This window comes from Artibeus jamaicensis, unplaced genomic scaffold, assembly GCF_021234435.1.
Source record: "Artibeus jamaicensis isolate MK-2021 breed Jamaican fruit bat unplaced genomic scaffold, CSHL_Jam_final scaffold_612, whole genome shotgun sequence".
In the NCBI taxonomy this organism is placed as follows: Eukaryota; Metazoa; Chordata; class Mammalia; order Chiroptera; family Phyllostomidae; genus Artibeus; species Artibeus jamaicensis.
Window position 1 is genome coordinate 1,370,109 of NW_026522049.1, and position 18,346 is coordinate 1,388,454.

The window sequence follows — 18,346 nt, forward strand, 5'->3', positions numbered from 1 at the left end:
GGCTTGGACGTGTGAAGAACGTCACTCCTGTTGTTGGTTTCAGACACCCATGGAGCTTCGTGACGGTGAAGGGGAGCCCTGCCGCCTCCGTGGAAGACCACATGGAGTATCACGGTAGGCATGGCTGGCGGTCCCCCGAGCGTCTGTGGCGGAGGCGCTCCGGCCCGCCCCCGGAGCGTGCCGGCCCAGCTCCCCCCACCTGCGGCCCGACCCTGTTCCATCGAAGGGCCACAAGCCAACTCTACTGAAGGCCAATCAATAAGATAATACATTTTCAGAGAACTCATCACTGACTTTGTTAACCTGAAAGTAAAAGGCCTTTCAGAGTGAGAGGCAACCTGTGTTTATTTGAGATCAGTAAAAATAGCTATTGGGGAAACATTAATTCGGGCAGAAGCACGAATAGGGTTCCCGTGGGCAGACAAAGAGAGGGGGTGGCGATTCCGCCTGCAGCCGGGAGGCACCGCCGTGGGGGCAGGGGCTGCGGGGCAGTGGTGTGCGGTCTGCGCGGCCTTCTCGTCTTCGGTCCGGGAGTCGCCCGGGCAGCTGTCGGCCCGTCAGATCTGCTTTCTCGCTCTCTCTGCAAACTGCGGGCCCCATGCGATGGCCGTCGGCCCTGTTCTGACGGCCCAGAGACTTGAGGGGTGGGACCTGCCAGGCAGTTCCTCTGGGGTGGCAGCTCCAGAGCCGTCTGAGAGTAGGTCTGCTCATTATTTTTGTTAACAACTTAATCCTAAACAAGGGGCATAGGCAAGGTGGGGGCTGGGACAGAGCCAGCAGGGGTAGTATTTTGAGCTAAAAAGACACTTTGGATGGGCCTTTGTGGTGGCAGCTGCCCCTGCCCGGAGCAGGAGGCGGGAGGCGCGGCTGGGGCTGGGCGCAGAGGGGGGCCCACAGCAGAAATGCCCGGCTCCCAGCTGCGGACGGTGTGGGTGCAGCCCTGCTTCCGAACCCGGAGCAAGAGAGGAACCATCATCTGCTTCCAAGTGAGATGAGCCTGGAGCTTTCCTTTAAAGAAGTGGCCCCAGAGCCCCGTGCTGGGGGAGCCTTCCTGCCTTAGACTCATGCTGCTCTGGGCATGGGGGTCTATCTGCTGCTGAATGTCCCATCTCCAGCAGGTCACCGCGGCTCAGTCGCTGCCCGGGTGTTCAAGCTGTTCCGGTCGGAGCACGGCGAATACTTCAACGTCTCCTCATCCAGCGAGTGGGTTCAAGGTGAGGCGCCTGGGACAGCCAGGAAAACCTGACGTTGGGGCAGAAGGCCAGGGCGCACTGTGCTTGCAGGACAAGTGTTTTTCTCTGGCATCAGTGAGGCCGCTCCAGTGTGGCAGGGTCAGCTCAGGTTGTGCCTGAAGTCCGTCTGTGAAGCCGCCCCCCCTGGGCCCAGCAGCAGTGCCGGGCAGGGACTGCAAGTGGGGCTGCTGGCCCCGGCCTGCAGGGAGCCTGCACACAGGGGGGCGCGGGGTGCAGGTGGCAGCAGTCCCTGCCCAGTGGGCTCACACGGGGATTCGTCTTTCTCCTTTTGCAACAATGAAGAATATCTATTGCTTTTATAAACTAAGAGGTGTCTTTATTTAGAAGTTGGGAGAGGTGGCAAGCTGTTCTCCAGACCGGGCAGTCCCAGGCAGATGGCACTTCGTCCGCTGTGCCGAGGGTGCCTGGGGGCGTCCCCAAGCCTGCCCTGCCCCCCTCAGGCCTCCCTGTCTGACCGTCTCCTTGCTTCCTGCCTAGATGTGGAGTGGACCGAGTGGATCGACCATGACAAAGTGTCACACACGAAAGGTGGGGAGAAAATCTCAGACCTCCGGGCGGCTCACCCAGGAAAAATCTGCAACCGCCCACTTGATATACAGGTACCAGCCTGAGACAGTTGCCTGGTTATTTTGGGGAAGACTGTAGGTCTCAGACGTTCTTGTCATTTGGGTGGTGTGGCTGCCGTGGCCCTCACAGCACACAGGTGACCAGAGACTGCCATTCCCAGTTTACAGGCTCACGGTCGGCTCCAGCCTCTGGCTGGGGAGTTGCAGGGGCAGGTTCTCTGCTGATCCCACCTACTGGCCCCTTCCTTCTCACCTGCTCCTGCAGGCATGCCCAACTCAGGGGCAGGTTTCACTGGCTTGGCCTCGCCTCTCAGCTCATCTCCTCAGGACCTTCAGTGCACGGCACCCAGCCGGGGTTGGGGGCTCAGAGCACACCCACAGCCGGGTCTCCTGAGGAGAAGCCAGCGGTCACAGACGGACGGTGTTTGCTCAGGATGAAAGGGGACCTGCACTCTCTCACCCCGAGCACGCGGAGTGAGCACGCAGCCCTCGAGAGTCGCCCGTGCAGCTGCAGAGCCGTGTGCTCAGCACGCCTCAGGGAGACGAGGCGTGGGCAGGGTCGGCGGCGTTCATTCCCTTTGCCCGGTCTTGTCCCAGAGCAAGGGCTGGGCCACCTATGGGCTTGCGGAGAGTCAGGGGCCGTTCAGGAGAGAGCACCCTGCCCATTTCGTTCTTTTAGCCAACAAAGCCCCCTTGGCCCAGGTGGTGTGACCGTAGGGGTGGGTCGGCTCTCCCCCTTGGGATGCGGAGGGGCTTTGCTGAGGGACCGCTCCTCAAAGCCAGAGCTAAAGGGTTTACTGAGATTAAGTTGCAAGTTGTAGACTCTTCTTGGGTCCAACAGAATCAAAACCTCCACCCCCCACACCACAGTCCACCGCCCACCAACACCATACTTCCCGGATCTAATGTTAACTTTCACTTGCAATGCCTAACGCCTCAGCTTTGATGCTGAAGCAGCCAGTCTTGCTTCGCCCGCTCACTTGGCTGTGGGAAGTCCAGAGCAGAAGTCCAGCAGGCTCTGCTCCCCAAACGTTTCTGGGAACCCCGGGCGTTGCTCACGTGTCCCGCCTTCGCTGCCTGGTGCCGCTGGCCTCTGCTCGGCCAGCGGCGGCCCCAGGCCACAGCTGTTTGGAGGATGACCTCTCCCCGCCAGGCGCTTCCCTCTCCTCCAGCAACTGTGCCGTCCCCTCCGCGGGCTCAGGCTCTTCCCTGAGTGTCAACGCACGGCCCATCCCAGGCTGCGAAAGTTAAACAACTCACCTGAAGGCTTGCAGGTGGTCAAGGAGGCCGCCTGTGGCCCGGCACCTCACACTCAGTCCTGCCCAAGGGGTCAGTCCCGTCACGGCTGACTGTCTCAGTTTCCCCCGTGGGAAATGGGGACAGCGGCTGTCCCCTCGTGGGGTCGTTTTGGTGCAACCGCGCGTGCCCGCCAGTGGTTTGTGTTCAGATTACGCTACTTCGTTACGACGATGGCGGCACTGACGGTTACTTCATGACCACTAATTCTCAGGAGTTACAGTGCAGCTGACCACAGTGAAGGTCAGTCCCACCGAACGGGGCTCTGTCCCTGCTCTCTGTGTGACCTGAAACCAAGGTCTTCCCTCGGGTTCAAAAGAGGAAAGAGAAAGAAAAAGCAGCAGAATCGAGTAGCTGTTTCCTTGAAATGTTGGCTGGATTTTGTCTCCTGACACATGTCCCGCTCTGTCTGCTGGTGTTTCCAGCTCGGTGTCAGCAGGACAGGGTCTCCTACAGCAGATGCTGGCCGCAGAGGGTCCGAGGTGCTGGGCGTGGCCAGTGACCTGGAGCCTCTAACCTGCTCTGAGGCTCCACGCCTCCCCGGAGCAGGCCCCCGCCAGGGCGGCGTGTGTGTGGAGCTCGCAGGCAGAGGCTGCCCTTCCTTTGCGCTGAACTCACGTCTCCGTGCTCTCCTTCCAAGCCACAGACAACGGGCAACCCCTGGGTTCAGAGCAGCGCTTCCTAAAAAGCGCCCCCTTCCCAGGGGGAAGCCCTGCTTCCCCAGCCCTGGCACCTCTGCTCTGTGCCCAGGAGGAGAGCAGCTGCAGCCCTTGGTGGGAGCCGGGCGCGTCCGATGACAGCCCGTCCGGACACACCCAGCCCGGGGCGGCCCCGCTGGCAGGCAGGCGCCTCCTACGTTCCCTACCTGGCCTTGAGGCCACTTGCCCCCCAGCCTCCGTCAGCCCCTGTCAGCTGAGACCCCTCCGCGCCGAGCCCCGGGGTGGATGCTGGGGTCAGGGAGGCAGCAGAAGCCTGCTCCTTGCTCCCCCAGAGCCCACGGTCCGTGGGGAGGCAGACGTTGGAGGAGGACACCAGGCTGGGAGCCGGGAGGGCCACAGGAGGTGGGGCAGCTACAGGCTCCGTGGTTGGACAGGGCTGGGTTCAAAGCTCGGCTAGGCTGCGTGCTGGCTTTGTGACCCCGGGGCAAGGCCCTTAGCCTCTCTGAGTCTCCATTTCCTCATCTGTGAAGCTGGCAAAGACCACAGCTTTGCCGTAAAGCTGGGGCGGGAGAGTACACACAGGCAGGGAGCTCCACGGCTCCACGGCTCCACGGCTCCTCAGACTTCAGGGCCCTTGGGAATCCCCGGGGCAGCCGGGCAAAGGGCTGCGCCTGGCCACACCCGGACACAGTCGGATCGCAGGCCAGGACAGGGCCCGGGCGTGGGCGGTTGGTAAGGAGCCCCCGTGTGATGTGGGATCAGCAGTGGATGGGACGTGGCGAGTCTTCACGGCGCCACTGTTCGCGGCACTGGCGGCAGCTGTAGGTGGCCAGCCCAGCTCCTAAGAGGGCATCCGCTTGTAGTGGGCTCTCCTTCAAACATTCACCCAGCGACATACATGAACCCCTGGTCTGGATACTGGCAGTGCCGGGCCCTGCAACTCCATGACCAGACGGTGCCCTCGTTGGAGTAGCCTTGGGCCATCGTACATGCTTTTTGCTTCAGGGACAATTTTAGACTTGTGAGTGTATGTTTATAGCATTAATCATCACCTTCTTTCTTTGCAAAAAAAGAATGACTTTGCTCTGTAATTTCCATGCCATTTGCAGGCCACGACAGTGGATGGGGCCAACCTCAGCATCGAGGTTGTCTACAAGAGAGGCCAGGATTATAGGTTTGTGTGCTATGACCGGGGCCACGCCTGCCAGAGGTACCGAGTGCGGTTCCTGTGTGGGAGGCCCGGTAAGCAGTGCCTCGTTGGCACAGAAACACGGCCGTGGCCGTGCGTTGTGAGTTCGGGTGGCTGGGGCTGCCGCCTCTCAGGGTCTCAGTGACACGGAGCTCCTGCCGAGCGTGAGATGACACAGGAGAAGTGGGAGGGTGCCCGGAGTTGGCAGGAGCCAGCAGGCCCCACCCTGCCCATTTGTCTGTCAGAAAGGAGAAGGGCCTGGCCCCAGAAAACCAGGGTGCAGAGGACAGAGCCGACCTCTCTGTGCCCCCTGCCCCGCACAGACGTGCAGCCTCCTGCTTCTTTGGGTGCCGTTACTTTAAACCCATTCCCGAGATGCTCGTTAGAAGGGGCTAGAAATGGACGATTTCTGTGTGGGGGCCCTTGTCCGTCTCCAGAAGGCCAGAAGGCAGTCATTAGGGGCAGGAGGTCTTTGGGGGAAGGGCTCAGAGCTACTGTAAATAACAGTGGAGAGGAACTATATTTGTTTTACATCTCGAGCGAAGTGGGTGTGGTGAGGCATCCGTGCTGAACTCCAGCTGAGGGCCGAATGGAAAATTCCTCTGCCCAGAGCTGATGAATGGCTCTTTTCTGGTGGGGCTGGTGTTGACTTCAAAACCCTGCACCAAGCCCGAGAAGGAGTGAACCTGGCGATGGAGGTTTTGGATAGGCAGACCTGGCATTTACTCACTTAGGGAGGCGAGGGTCAGAAGTGGGCCAGGGGCCAAGAGCCATGGTCATCCCAGTCCCTCCTGCTTTGGGTTGCAGTGAGGCCCAAACTCACCGTCACCGTCGACACCAGCGTCAACAGCACCATCCTGACTCTGGAGGACGACGTGCAGTCGTGGAGGCCTGGAGACACCTTGGTCGTTGCCAGTACCGATTACTCCATGTACCAGGCAGAAGAGTTCCAGGTGCTCCCCTGCAGAGCCTGTGCCTCCAACCAGGTCAGAGTGGCAGGTAGGACTTCCAGGAGCCCCACCCTAGCAGGCTGGCAGAATCTGGAACTGGTCGGTCTGAAAGTCGGCCAAAATCACAGAGGATCTGTATTAATCAGCTATTGCCATAATAATGCTGTATAACAAAAATCACAGCAAGCAGAGGCACCCCAAAAAGCCAACAGTCTGGGCTCGACACATTCCCACCCACATTCCACTGCGGTCACCACATGCAAGGCGGCCACGTCTATTTCTCCCCCCCCCCGGGGGGTGGACGTCTGTCTCGCAGTAAATGCGATCTGCCACAGGTTTTTAAATCTTTTCTTTCTGTAGCTCTTGGGTTTTCCTTTTTCTTCTCCTCCATCTGGACTTTGGCGCCCTGTCAGCTGTGGTGGGGGAGTTTCCTGGGATCAGGTTGTTAGAGGTGGAGAGAGGCCTCCACTATCGCCAGGCTAATCATTCTCAGTGGGCAGAGTTGCGGGCCCACTGTGGTCCTTTGGGTGTAAACGACAGGACCCAACTTGAGGACCTTACACAAAATGCAGCTCCCCCCGGGGCTACTCGCCAGAGAGCACTAACGTGGACGCTGACCGGCCAGGCTGTGCAGAGGGACTGGGCTCCTTCGGGGACCTGGGTGGCAGCGGCAGCGTCCCTCTGGCGTCACTGTCTGTGGGCACCGTGCTTTGTCCCTGGGACAAAGCTACTGAAAGTCACCTGCAGAGAGAGCACAGGTCAGCGGCTTGTGCGCTGGCCCTCTGGCCAGGTGGGGACAGGGCCCCTACACTGACGGCCCCTCCGAGACCGCTTGCCCTGGGGAAAGCGTCACTTCCTGAGGAAGGTCGGGGCGGAGAAAGGAGATGATGCGGGACGCTTGAAAGCCCTGCTCCCTGGAGAAGTGTTAGAATTCAGGGCCGGAAGGGACTGTGGGTTGAGAAAGCAAATCCACTGTATTCACAATGCCCATCATCTGGGGAGTAAAGGGACAGGAAGTGACAATCCACACAGTCTTTCTGGCTGGTGGGGATGTGCTGAGGAAGAAGTTGGGGGAGCGAAGGGTGAGAAGGTGGGAGACGGTGCTGCAGGTGAGCGCCAGCATTCCATTCGTGGGGGGGGCAGGTGTCCCGGGGGTCCACAGACACCGCCCGGTGACCCCGGGCACTGGCCCGGACTGTCCCTGCTTCTGGGAGATGGCAGTTTGGGGCGTGACTGCAGAAAGCGGGAAGGAGGCAGTCGCTTGTGGGTGGAGGCTGAGATGGCCGAACATTTGTTCCTGGACCACGTAGCAGAGCCGGGCGCGTGCCTGCCAGTCAGGCCAGGGGCTTTGGGGCGGCTCGTGCGCCAGGTGCACAGGGCTCTGCCCCCCAGGAGCCGGCAGTGCCACAGGCAGTGAAAAGAGACCTGGCACAGAGCCACCCAGGGAAGACACAGTCCCACACGTGGGAGCTGCTGCAGGGGAGGGCTGGCCGTGGGGGGCATGGCAAAGGGGCCGGGCAGAGTCAGACAGGCGTGGGGGGCATGGCAAAGGGGCCGGGCAGAATCAGACAGGCGTGGGCGTCTGCCCACGTCCCCAGTCCCCTGACACCACTGCTCATCGTAAGGGGGCCCATGGTCTGGGCAGCAGTGTGGCTTCCAGGGGGTGACAGGCCCGCCCTGTAGCCCTTGCCTACACGGAGGCGGAGGAGGGGCCCCAGAGAGGCCAGCATGGAGGTCGTACTTTGAGCAGGTCCTGCTGGGACACCTGTGGGTGCCAAGGGTGCCCGAAGTGATGTCAGGGCCCCTGCCCCCTCAGCAGGGCGGTTTGGGGGGGGTGCAGGGAGCTGCTTCTCGTGGCATCTGAGGGCTGCTCTGGGTCTGTAGACGGGCAGGCAAGGATGAGTGGAGAGGCCCTCAGGACCCTGCACCCTCCCTCGGGTGAGTGGGCAAGGCCGCGTCTGTCTGCGGCAGCCCCACTCCCCACTGACTCCCACGCTCCAAGTTCAGTTCCGTGGAAGGGCCACTTGACTCTGCTCACACGAAAACAGCGCCTCCTGGTGGGCAGTGTCAGAAGAGCCCCAGGCAGGGAGGGGGTGTGTGTGTGCACATGTGTGCCCAGGGGGAGCTCCCATTTCTCCTGGGCAGCCCGAGGCCCCTTCTCTGGCTCTCCATCTCCCCTTGACGGCACGCGAGCACTCCACCCGCTTCCTCCTTTCACGAGGGGGCCCCATTACCTCCGAGGGTTCGCTGTCCCCAGCCCGCCGGACAGAGGGACACAGCCTTTCTGGGCCCTTCTTCGCTCTGCCCTGTTCCAGTAAACAGGCATCTGAAGGGTTTTCTGATGGGAAACAGATGAGGGGAACAGCGCAATGAAAACGTGTGAATCATCTGAAGAAGTATTTCAGAGCCTCGCCAGCCGCAGTGTGATTCCCAACACCCCCCGACAGGGCAGTCACAGAGCTCTTCATTCCTCCGCCCTTTTTCACGCCGGCCCCCCGCTCCGCTTTGCCTGTAACTGCCCTTCCCCCGTGTTTAAATAACAGTCCCGACGAGCGGCCCCGATGTGTCTGTGGCTCCCTGTGCTGTGCCAGGCACGCACACGCCCCATCCTGCCCCCGCCTCGTGAGGAGCTCACGGTGGGGTGGGGGGGTGGGCGTTGGAGGCCGCTGTTTTCTTCAGGACCCAGACTCCTGCTTCCGAACACAGGAGCCACCAGGCACAAGGGCCTATTGCAACATAATTAAAGCTAAGTAAAGTGAGAAATCCCATTCCTTGGTCATATTGGCCGGATTTGAAGTGTGTGGTGGCCACACTCAGCCAGTGGCCTTCCTGTGACGGCACAGGACGGCATGACCGTCCAGTCAGAGTCACGGCAGGGGGCCGGTGTAGACTGGGCGCACCTCCTCCACGGCTCCTGTGAGCAGCCCTCGAACTCAGAGCTGCCGGCCCCAAGGCCCGTGACCTACATGTCCTTCCTCTGTGGAGGCCCAGCCCAGCATCCCTGCTCCAAGGTGGCTGCCCTGTGGGGGCAAACCGGGACTCTGGGCTTTACATTTGCTTCCCTAGAACCTGCCAGCTGAGACCCTCCGGAGACCTTTGTCCTTGGAAGTCTGAGAGGTGCAGCCCCTCACCCCATCCTGCGGACTCACTGGCCCTGCCAGGTCTGAGTCACAGGACAGGTGTCTGCCTCTCCCGCTGGAGGGACCTCGATGTTTGTTCTCCCCTCGACCTAAGTAGCTAGTACTGTGCCTGCCCCGTGGAGAGGGCTGAGGGGGTGGACCCGGGGGGCGCAGGGCAAGCACCAGGGAGGCAGGTCGGTGGTCGAGACCCCGATGCCTCCCGGCCTCCTGCGCCCCAGCCCTTGCCCAGGCTTGCGGCCCTTCTGGATCATTTGGGACAAATCTGGCCACATCTGTGGCCGCTGCTCAGCCTTCAGTGTCAGAGCTGCAAGGAGGAAAGCAGGGTGGAGGCCGGGAAACTGGGGCACACAGCGTCCGGGGGATAGCAGCCAGGGCGTGGTCTGGGAATGCTGCAGAGGACAGACAGACTGCGGCAGGGTTCTGTGTGGGTCCTGATAGGGGCTCCAGTGTGGGGCGGGAAGAGGGTGGCAGAAATACGCCGAGGTGACTTGCCTGCTCACAGGAGTCTGATAAACACAGTCCCCCGTCCCCCTGAAGTTGCTCCCACTCCCGGCCGGTTTCCCCCAGGGAACTGAGAGCACGCCTGACCTGAGGCCCCTGCAGCTGTGCAGCCGGTGCTCGCAGCCCCCGTTCCAGCCATCACTTGAGGACAGTCCCAGTGACAGCTCTGCGTGTCCCCTCTGCTGCACCAGCCCCTGCCCCGTGCAGGGCTGTCCTGAGCACATTCTGAGTGTCAGCTCAGTGAACAGCTCTTTTGAGAGACCTGCTAGTATCGTTTCCATTTTGCAGGAGAAGGGCCTGAGGACCGGGGAGCTTCAATAGCGTCAGGGGCTCTGGTCGAACTGTGGCTTCGACACGGCTCAGCCCCAGGGCCGCCGCACACCCCGTCCTGTCTCTCCCGTCATGTTTGACCCAGTCCCTGAGGAGGGAGGTGTCTCCTGCTCAGACGTAATATTCTCGGGTGGACACTGGCAGGTTGAGAGAAGCCCCCTGAGCCTGACGTGCGTGCACCCTGAAGCCGGGTGGGGAGCCTGGACTGGGGGGCGGGGTGGCCTGGTCCCCTGTCTCTGCTGAGCATGGCTGCACACGGCGCCCACAGGCGGATGCTGGGGGCCCGGGGAGCAGCATCTGGAGGGACCGGGTGACCGCCACACGGGTGCAGTGGAGCAGGCCGTCCCAACTGGAGGGAGCGGCTCAGACGCGCAGAGAAACACAACAGCCAAGGCTTGTGCAGGGGAGGGTGGCTCTGCTCCAGCCCGCGCCGGGGCTGGAGGCTGCCTGCTCACTGCGCCCTGTGCAGAGGGGGCTGCCGCTGGGCCTAACGCTGTGCGGACTGGCAGCCCCGTGACCCAGAGCAGAAGGCGAGGGGGTGCCCTGGTACAGGCAGGGCCTGGGAGTCTGCAGGGCAGGCTCACTTCAGACGCTCCTGGTGCCTTTCAGACTCATTGCAGGGTGTCGGCTCTGGGCGAGACCGAGGGCCTGAGGCCTGTGGCACCCACTTGGGACCCTGTCTTTAGCCGGGGGCGCAGGCCTGGGCCTCAGATCTCGGGCAAAGGGTACCTTACAGTAAACAGACTTTGTGAAGTTCGTTTCTTAAATACCTAAGCCTTTTTCAAGGCTGTTCTGCCAGTCGGCTGAACGGTGGCAGAGATGTCCACATCCTCATCCTCAGGACCCGTGACTGTTACCCGACTCGGCAGAAGGGCCTTTGCCAGTGCGAGGAGGTCAAGGCTGTGAGAGGGCGACTGCGGGGTCATCCGCTAGGGCCGAGGGGGTCATAAGGGACGCAGCAGGGTCAGAGTCAGGGGGCAGTGACATAGCAGATGAGAGTGACCCATGACGGAGAGAGGGCGCGTGGAGGCGTTCGAGTCTGAGAACGGCCAGTACGGAGGGGCCTGGCAGGAGCCCTGCTGACCCCTGGCTGCTGACCCAGTGAGACCGACCTCGGACTGCTGACCACCAAGGCTGCAGGAAGAGAAACAACTGTTGTCTTAGGCCCCGAGTTTGTGGTGACTTGTTATAGCAGCCCTGGGAAGCTGATGCTGATTCCAAAGGGGATGTTTTCTTGGCTTTGCCATGAGCCGGGTTCATTTCTTTGAACTAACACGCTTCAAAGAAACCGCCACCTCCCTGAGCCGGCAGAATTCCAGAACAGTCCACATCCTCAGAAGCACTGCAGACCCAGCACCGGGCATGTGCTGGGGGCAGGGAGGGAAGGGGGCCCGCCCTCCTCTGGCTGAAAGAGCAGGGTGGGGTCGCCGTTGGTGGGCGCTGCCCGGGGCTCCTGGTGACCACGGGCTTTGCATGTGGTTACTGTGTCACGGGGCTGAGTGACGTGAGTGCTCTGTGGCTCAAGTCAAGGTCACAGCACAGGCAACTGGTGTCTGTGGTGTGGTTCAGGCTGCGGCCCCACTCGAGAGATCGCTGCTCCTTGGAACGCGGTCCTCGGCTGGAAGGGAGAGTGTCTGCCAGCCAGGGCAGCAGTCCCAGCGAGGAGCCGGAGGCAGGCTGGCTAACGTCTCTTTATTCTAGAAGGCAAGGTCAGGGGTCGTTGTGGAGGCAGAATTTGGGGCCGAAAATCAAAGGTGGTTCCAAAGGTCCAGCTGGTTGCCCTGGGGCCGGGCTCAGGGTCGGTGGTACAAGGGACAACACCTTGTCTGCTTCGCGGCCGGAAGGAGGGTGGGAGTGGGGAGGCCGCAGTGACGTCAGCACCACTGCGGGGAAAGCTCTCCTGCACGGTTCCCAACGGTACATGCAGGCACCCAGCACCTGGCCACAGTGCTGGACACGGACTCTGTGTGAGGCTGAAGGCGGTCGGTCACACAGGCCAGGTCTGGGACAGACCCGCTTACTGTCACTGACCCGCCTTGGCTCTGCATTGCTGCAGTGCCAGCTGAGCTCTGTGGGGACATCGGGGCCCAGGTGTCCTCTCTCTCGTTGCTGTGCCGTCTCCTGGGCATGGTCCTCACCGCCTGGGGGAGCCTGGACCACCCCTTGTCCACATTCCAGCCCAGGGTACAGAGCGAGAGCGCACAGATCGCTTCTGCCCATCCTGTGAACACCACAGGGGGCCTGGGACAGGTGGCCCTCCTCAGAAGCATGGGTCCCCCTAAAATGCTGGAGATTTTAGTGCCACAAGCAGAAAAGGGGACAGATATCGGGGACCACAGAGCACTGCAGATCAGTGCTATGGGCTTCAGATCTAAGCATGCGTGTCCGTGAATCCCCCCTCTTCACTCACACTGGTAACTTCACCTCCCTGAGCTTCCTTCTTCTGGGCAGTGGGATCCAGGGCCTTGGGACCACCGTGCACACGGGTCCCAGGGAGACCTACGCAGGGGCTGTGGAGGCGGCCGGCAGGGGCCCGGGGCCCACGCGGTCCCTCTGATTTACGCACCCCCCCTCTCCGCCCCAGGGAAACCGATGTACCTGCACATTGGGCAGGAGGTCGACGGCGTGGACATGCGGGCCGAGGTGGGGCTCCTGACCCGGAACATCGTGGTCAGGGGGGCGATGGAGAGCACATGCTACCCCTACAGCAACCACATCTGCAACTTCTTTGACTTCGATACGTTTGGGGGCCACATCAAGGTAGGGTCTGCCCGGCTGCGGCCAGAAGCCCCGCCAGAATCCCCGTGATGCCCATGGGTGGGGTTCTTGGGAGGGAGGAGCAAGGCAGGGCAGGAGCAGGGACCAAGGCAAGGGAGCCCGTGGAAGTCGGAGAAGGCCTCTGCATTACCCGCTGGCAAGCCGTCCCTCCCATCAGGGCTCGGGGGCAGGAGAGGCAGCAGAGCCAACCTGGGGACGGCTCTCGACCCCCTGGCCATACCCTGTCACCCTGCACTCCCCACCTTCCCTATTTCCGGCCCCAATCATGGCTCTCACTCCCTGTCTCCATAATTTAATCCTGATCCCCTTCCTGACAGAAGGGGTCAGGGCATGAAACCCACAAAAAGTCATGTGCACAAGAGACCCACTAATGTGCAGGTCAGTGATACGTGGGGGCCGGAAGCTCTAGCACTGACGTAACCTGCGAGCGTCCGGGCAGAGAGCCAGCAACGGCCGAGACGGTGTGGCGGAGAGAGGAGAATGGCGTCGGCGCCGGAGCTCACGTTCTCCTGGCCCTGAGCTGCGGGAGGCGTTTGCTTGGCATGGCCGCGTGCAGCCCCTTACCCAGGGCGTTGGGCAGCACGAGGCGCCCGGAGTCACTCATGTGGCCTTTGCTGTCAGCGGTGGGGTTAAGCTGACAGAATAACAGTGTCCTGGGGGTTTGTGAGGACAGTTCTCTTGAAGCTAAAACATGTGCTTTAAGGATAAGATGTTTCAGTAAATGACTGAGAAGAACCATAGAGTGAAATGTACAGAGCATGGGCCCTCCTGGCACATCGGGGACGCAGTGTTTGGCTGTGTGGGCCTGCGTCACAGGGTTTCCGACGTCCCTGGTCTGCGCCCATTCAGTGCTTTGTCACCACCAACACAACTTCTACACAGTTCCCCTTCCTCGTGACCGTCAGCGGCCCTGGTGGCAGGGAAAGAGGGCGTGTCTGCACCCCTCCTACCCCCGTGGTCAGGTAGCACCCTGTTCCCCCATGGGGTAGGAAGGCCCCGGCACAGAGACCAAGGTGTACCTGAGGCGGGATTAACAAAGCACTTGGAGGGGACGGGGACAAGGGCAGTGGTGAGGGGCCAGGGAACGCCCAGCCCGCAGGCCCCTCCCTGAATCTCGCCTCTGCTTCCCCAGTTCGCCCTGGGCTTTAAGGCGGCACACCTGGAGGGCGTGGAGCTGAAGCACATGGGGCAGCAGCTGGTGGGCCAGTACCCGATCCACTTCCACCTGGCCGGGGACGTGGACCAACAGGGCGGCTACGACCCGCCCACCTACATCCGGGACCTGTCCATCCACCACACCTTCTCCCGCTGTGTCACCGTCCATGGCTCCAACGGCTTGTTGGTGAGTCCCTCCTTCCCAGGAGGGAGGGTCCTCCGGGGCCCTGGCCCCCCTCACCCCGCCATGCTGGTCCACTCACTGCTGGGCCGAGGGGCCATGAGCGTGGGCCAAAGGGGGCTTGCATCCCGTCGCGCGGCCTGGGGCCGCCAGGGGTAGAACCGGCCTTACCTCGGGTCTTGGGGTGATCTGCCCTCACGGCGGGCGGCCAGGCAGGGGGAAGGAGGAAATGAGCACCAGGCGCAGAGTGCGCGCAGGGTGGCCGTTCCGCGGCCGTGTGGGGCGGGTCTGCTCGCCGCACATGGGGGCTGCACCCCACCAAGCGAGCCAGCGGGGCTGTTTCTTCTGGTAAACTGAGGGCCCATGAGCCAGAGCTGCTGGGAGAAATGTCCCCTTCAGCAAACAGGTGTCTGAGTCAGAGGCTTGTCTCGATCCACAGTTAGTTCTCACCCTGAGTCGATGCCTCCTTAAATGAACCCGTGTTTTCTATAAACGTTTCAAATGGGACGTCACAACCCTGCGGGCTGACTGCAGCCGTGTTTGAGTTGGCTCACACGGTGTTGAGAGAAGCATTTGGTCGTTTTTACGCTGAACTGATAATTTTACACTAAATTGAACTTCCTTTGAATGGGCTGAACTTACAGCCTCCGTGAACTTTGAGACCGGATGTCGCAAAATGCCACCCCGGGAGCTGAGTGGTGTTTTGCTTGGCTTCAGGACAGGTTAAAGAAACGCTGGGATTCGTTTCTGTCATGTAGAGACTGGGAGGTTTCACACGGAAGTCTGGATTTGTGGCTTTTCTCGAGAAGTCAGCTGAGTCGGCAGCACCAGGCCCCCATTCCCGCCTGGTCAGAGTCGCGGCTGCCCCGCTGCGCTGGGCCGTGTTCCCCGGCGGACCCCCTGCCCACCACTTCCCAGTGCGTTTCAGGAAACTCCCTGGCCAGTGCCACCAAGGGCATTTGTGCCCGTGACTCTGGCTTTAAACCAAGCAGAGCGAACGTCCCTGCCAGGCACGGGATGGAGGGAAGATGAAGAGGCTTGTCAGCACCTCGGGCAAGCAGCTTCGGCTCTCCGACCCGAGTTCCCGACAAAGCCAGGCGAGGGAAGGATGCCGAACACACCGGCCCGGCGGGTGCCGTGCACGAGGGAGGGCTCACTTGGACCTGCTGGCCAGGAACCAGGCCGGCTCTCCCCCTCGGGTGGAGAGAGGACTCGGGTTGGAGCAGTGGCCAGAGACGCGGGACTTGTTTCTGGCTCATGGGGACAGTGAAGGAGAGTGACTGCTGGGGCAGCAGGAAGACAGCGGGAATCATCGGGGCTGCGGGGGCACGGCGCGGGCTGGGACCCCGCCCCACCGGCCCTGCCCCTCACCAGAAGTGGGGCCATTGTGTCCCCTCTGCCTCCTCCTCTGCGCCCGTCCTGTGTGCTTGTCGTGAGAACGGGTGCAGAGCCAGGCACACTCAGCCCGGGAGCGGCACCTGGTGTGGGACTTTGCGGGAGGAACACAAGACAGGGAGCTACAGACGTTCTCGCTCAGGTGGGGCCAAAGCTCGGAGCGTGTGGCGGGAATGAGCCACATGGACTTGCCGAAGAAGAGCCTGACTCTTGGGGGCTTCGCTTGTTCCAAGCATTTATTCCAAGTTTTGTCCTTAAACTTGGCTCCAGTCACCTGTCTAACTCCACAGGGGAGGAAGATGCTAAGACAACTCGCCGGCTGAATGCAGACCTCGGTCGGTCTGAGAGGCAGCTGCTCTGGACCTTGGGCAGTCCAGCACACAGTGTGGCCTCAGGCAGGCCTGCACTCAGTGTGGGCGCAGAGCTGGTCACTTGCCTTGTGGCCTGGAGCAGCTCTTCGCTCAGGCAGTTCCTTGCACGTACTGTGGAAAATGCAGCTGCTGCCTTCACGCGATGTTTGTGGCCATCTCTGTGATGGGAGACCAACCTCAGAGCCAGGGCCTAGGTCCGCATCTCAGCAGGGATGCGGGCTGGGGGAGGCGGGGAGAGGCATCGCCAGCCAGGTGTTGGAGGTGATGAAGGTGTCAGGTGCACCAGGCACTGGCCCTGGGGAGCGCCAGGCAGGTCGCTGGAACCCCGGTAGAGATCGATCCCTGCAGCCAGAGGCTTGGACAGCCTCTTGGAGCCAGAAGACCCTGGCCGTCCGGGCGCAAGGCCCTCTTGCTCTCCGGCCCCGAGGGGTTCTGGCCACCAGTTGGGGAGGGAGCATCTCAGCTCGGGGTGGTGTCCACGTGCCAGCCCCCTGCCCCTGCCCTGAGCGCGGGGCGGGAGGGTCAGTGCCCTGGCTCCCAGCCTCAGAGCTCCGGGAGCCGTGGCGGAGGCGTCTGTTCTCCCGGAGCTCCCCTCGACCCAGCACCCTGCCTCGTGACTCATACGGCCACACTCGGGTCTCCTTCCCGCGAGCTGGAGCGAGGAGCCAGACTCTCGTCGTTGGTGTCCCCACACGTTTCACCAGCCAGGGCTTCCACGGGCAGACGGGGTAAGAGATGGGAGGAGGCACAGACATCAGCTGGAACTGGAGTAACAGGCCCTCTGCTTAGCGGTCCCGAGCCCCCGCCTCCCGTCACCTGCCGCCCCTCCTGCACCCCTGGGGGTGCCTCCCTAATGCACTGAGAGCTCCGTGCAGGGCCTTGACCTTGTGGTCGGCACATAGTGGAGGAGGAGGGGCAGGGCTCAGGCGTCACACCCGTCCTCACCGTGTGCACGTCTGTCGTCAGGTTTCTCAGGGACACGGGTTGCACCTGCTTGGGGAGCAGGGACAGGTGCGGCACAGGTGCAGGTGCCTCCGTGGGAGACAGCCCTTCCTCTCCTCGCAGTGGCGGCGGCCGTCAGGTGGGCGCCCCATGTCCTGCCACACACGCCGACTCCCCTCCCGGCCTGTCATCCTGGCTGCACTCTTGAGAGCGCCCATTTGCACTCTGGGGCGTGTCCTGGTGCACACAGTGACCGCGCAGCCCCCGCTGGAGAGCGCCCCCGACAGCCGAGGGGCTTCCCCTCACCGTCTCCAGCGGGGACGACCGAGGTGCAGGCTCGAATGGGTCTTTGGGGTCTGCCTCGGGCCTGCCGCGCCCCCGCAGGGAAGCCTGTCGGAGGAAAGGGGGAGAGACCATCATGCGAGAGAACGGCAGAGAGCCGGCACTCAGCTCTGGCCAGCCTTCCCTGGGCACGGTGCTCTCCTGCGTGTCCGTGTCCTCCTGTCTGTGCGTCAGCCCCTCCCTCCCTCCTGCCCAGCCGGCTCTCTGCTCACCTGTTTACCTGTGCACTTACGTACCTGTCTGTGCACCTTTTTCTGCGTCTCCTTACCTGTCTCTCTCTGTCACGCGGTGTCCTCAGACTCTTCCAGACGGGAAACGTGCTCAGTGGCAGAACGCTAGGGCTGGAAGGGACTTCAGAGGTCCCCCTGTGGTGGAAGGACACTCGGGCGAGTCACACAGCAAGTGTGTGACCTTGTCAGGACTGGGGCCTGTGTTCCGCTCCCAACCCAGGCTGCTTCTGCCTTCCCGTGCGTCTCTCTGGGCTCTGCGTGCCACCCTCACCCCACTCCTAATGACAGGGTTGCATGTGGTTTCTCCTCCCGGTGCTGCTGGGACGGATTAGTGACAAGCCGTGCATCTGACAGGAGGAGAACCAAGTCTCGGTTCTTTGCCCTCAAGGCCTGTAACTCCACCCGCCGAGCCTCCACGCCGTCTGCAGGGAGGGAGCGGTAGTTGTGCTAAAGATTAAATGAGGCAGCGTATGCAAAACATGGACGCCCAGCAGACGTAGCTGTTCTCCTCTCCAGTGAGGGTCTCGGACGGAATGCCTGCAGGGTGAGAACACACCTCACCCTTTAGTCACTTGTGTTCAAAGACGGGCACCCGAAGTGCGGCCCAGACAGTGGGCAGAGGGGGCATAGGATTGGAAAGAGCCGTGGGCGGGGGGGCAGGAGGCCAGGGTGTGCAGGGGCCGCACCCCACGAGGCCGGTGAGTGCCGAGGGACACCGCCCGTCCCCTCCGGTGAGTGCCGAGGGACACCGCCCGTCCCTCCGGAACAGTGAAGGCTCTGACCTTGCCCTCCGAGGTCCCTGCCAGCTCGAGCAGCCCTGTTTTCCTCACCTCTGCCTCCCGTGCTGCCGCCCTGGGCAGTCCGCGGTGAGTCTGCCCAGCTCACTAGGAGGAAAGGAAGCAGCTTCACAGGTACTTGGTATTTCCTGAAGTGCTCCTGGGGGACCGAACAGAAGGCGAGCGCGGGCCCTGGGCTGGTGCCGGGGATCACAGTGTGGCAGGGGGGGCGGGGGGGGTGGGGACTGCAGCCCAGGGCTCCCTTGTGTGCTGGGTGTCCTCCCCTAGGGGT

General features: G+C 62.1%; 1 protein-coding gene across 2 annotated transcripts in view; it reads left to right on the top strand.

The window, feature by feature from the left end:
- CEMIP (cell migration inducing hyaluronidase 1) overlaps positions 1-18,346 on the top strand; it is a 104,507-nt gene that overhangs the window by 63,388 nt on the left and 22,773 nt on the right. The window contains exons 8-14 of one of the 2 annotated variants that reach the window (XM_053658981.1): positions 44-114; positions 1,116-1,214; positions 1,731-1,852; positions 4,884-5,016; positions 5,771-5,962; positions 12,469-12,644; positions 13,795-14,004. In XM_053658981.1, coding sequence (XP_053514956.1) covers positions 44-114; positions 1,116-1,214; positions 1,731-1,852; positions 4,884-5,016; positions 5,771-5,962; positions 12,469-12,644; positions 13,795-14,004 — 1,003 coding nt within the window. The remainder of the gene's footprint in view (positions 1-43; positions 115-1,115; positions 1,215-1,730; positions 1,853-4,883; positions 5,017-5,770; positions 5,963-12,468; positions 12,645-13,794; positions 14,005-18,346) is intronic. The other variant, XM_053658982.1, reaches the window with a different exon arrangement.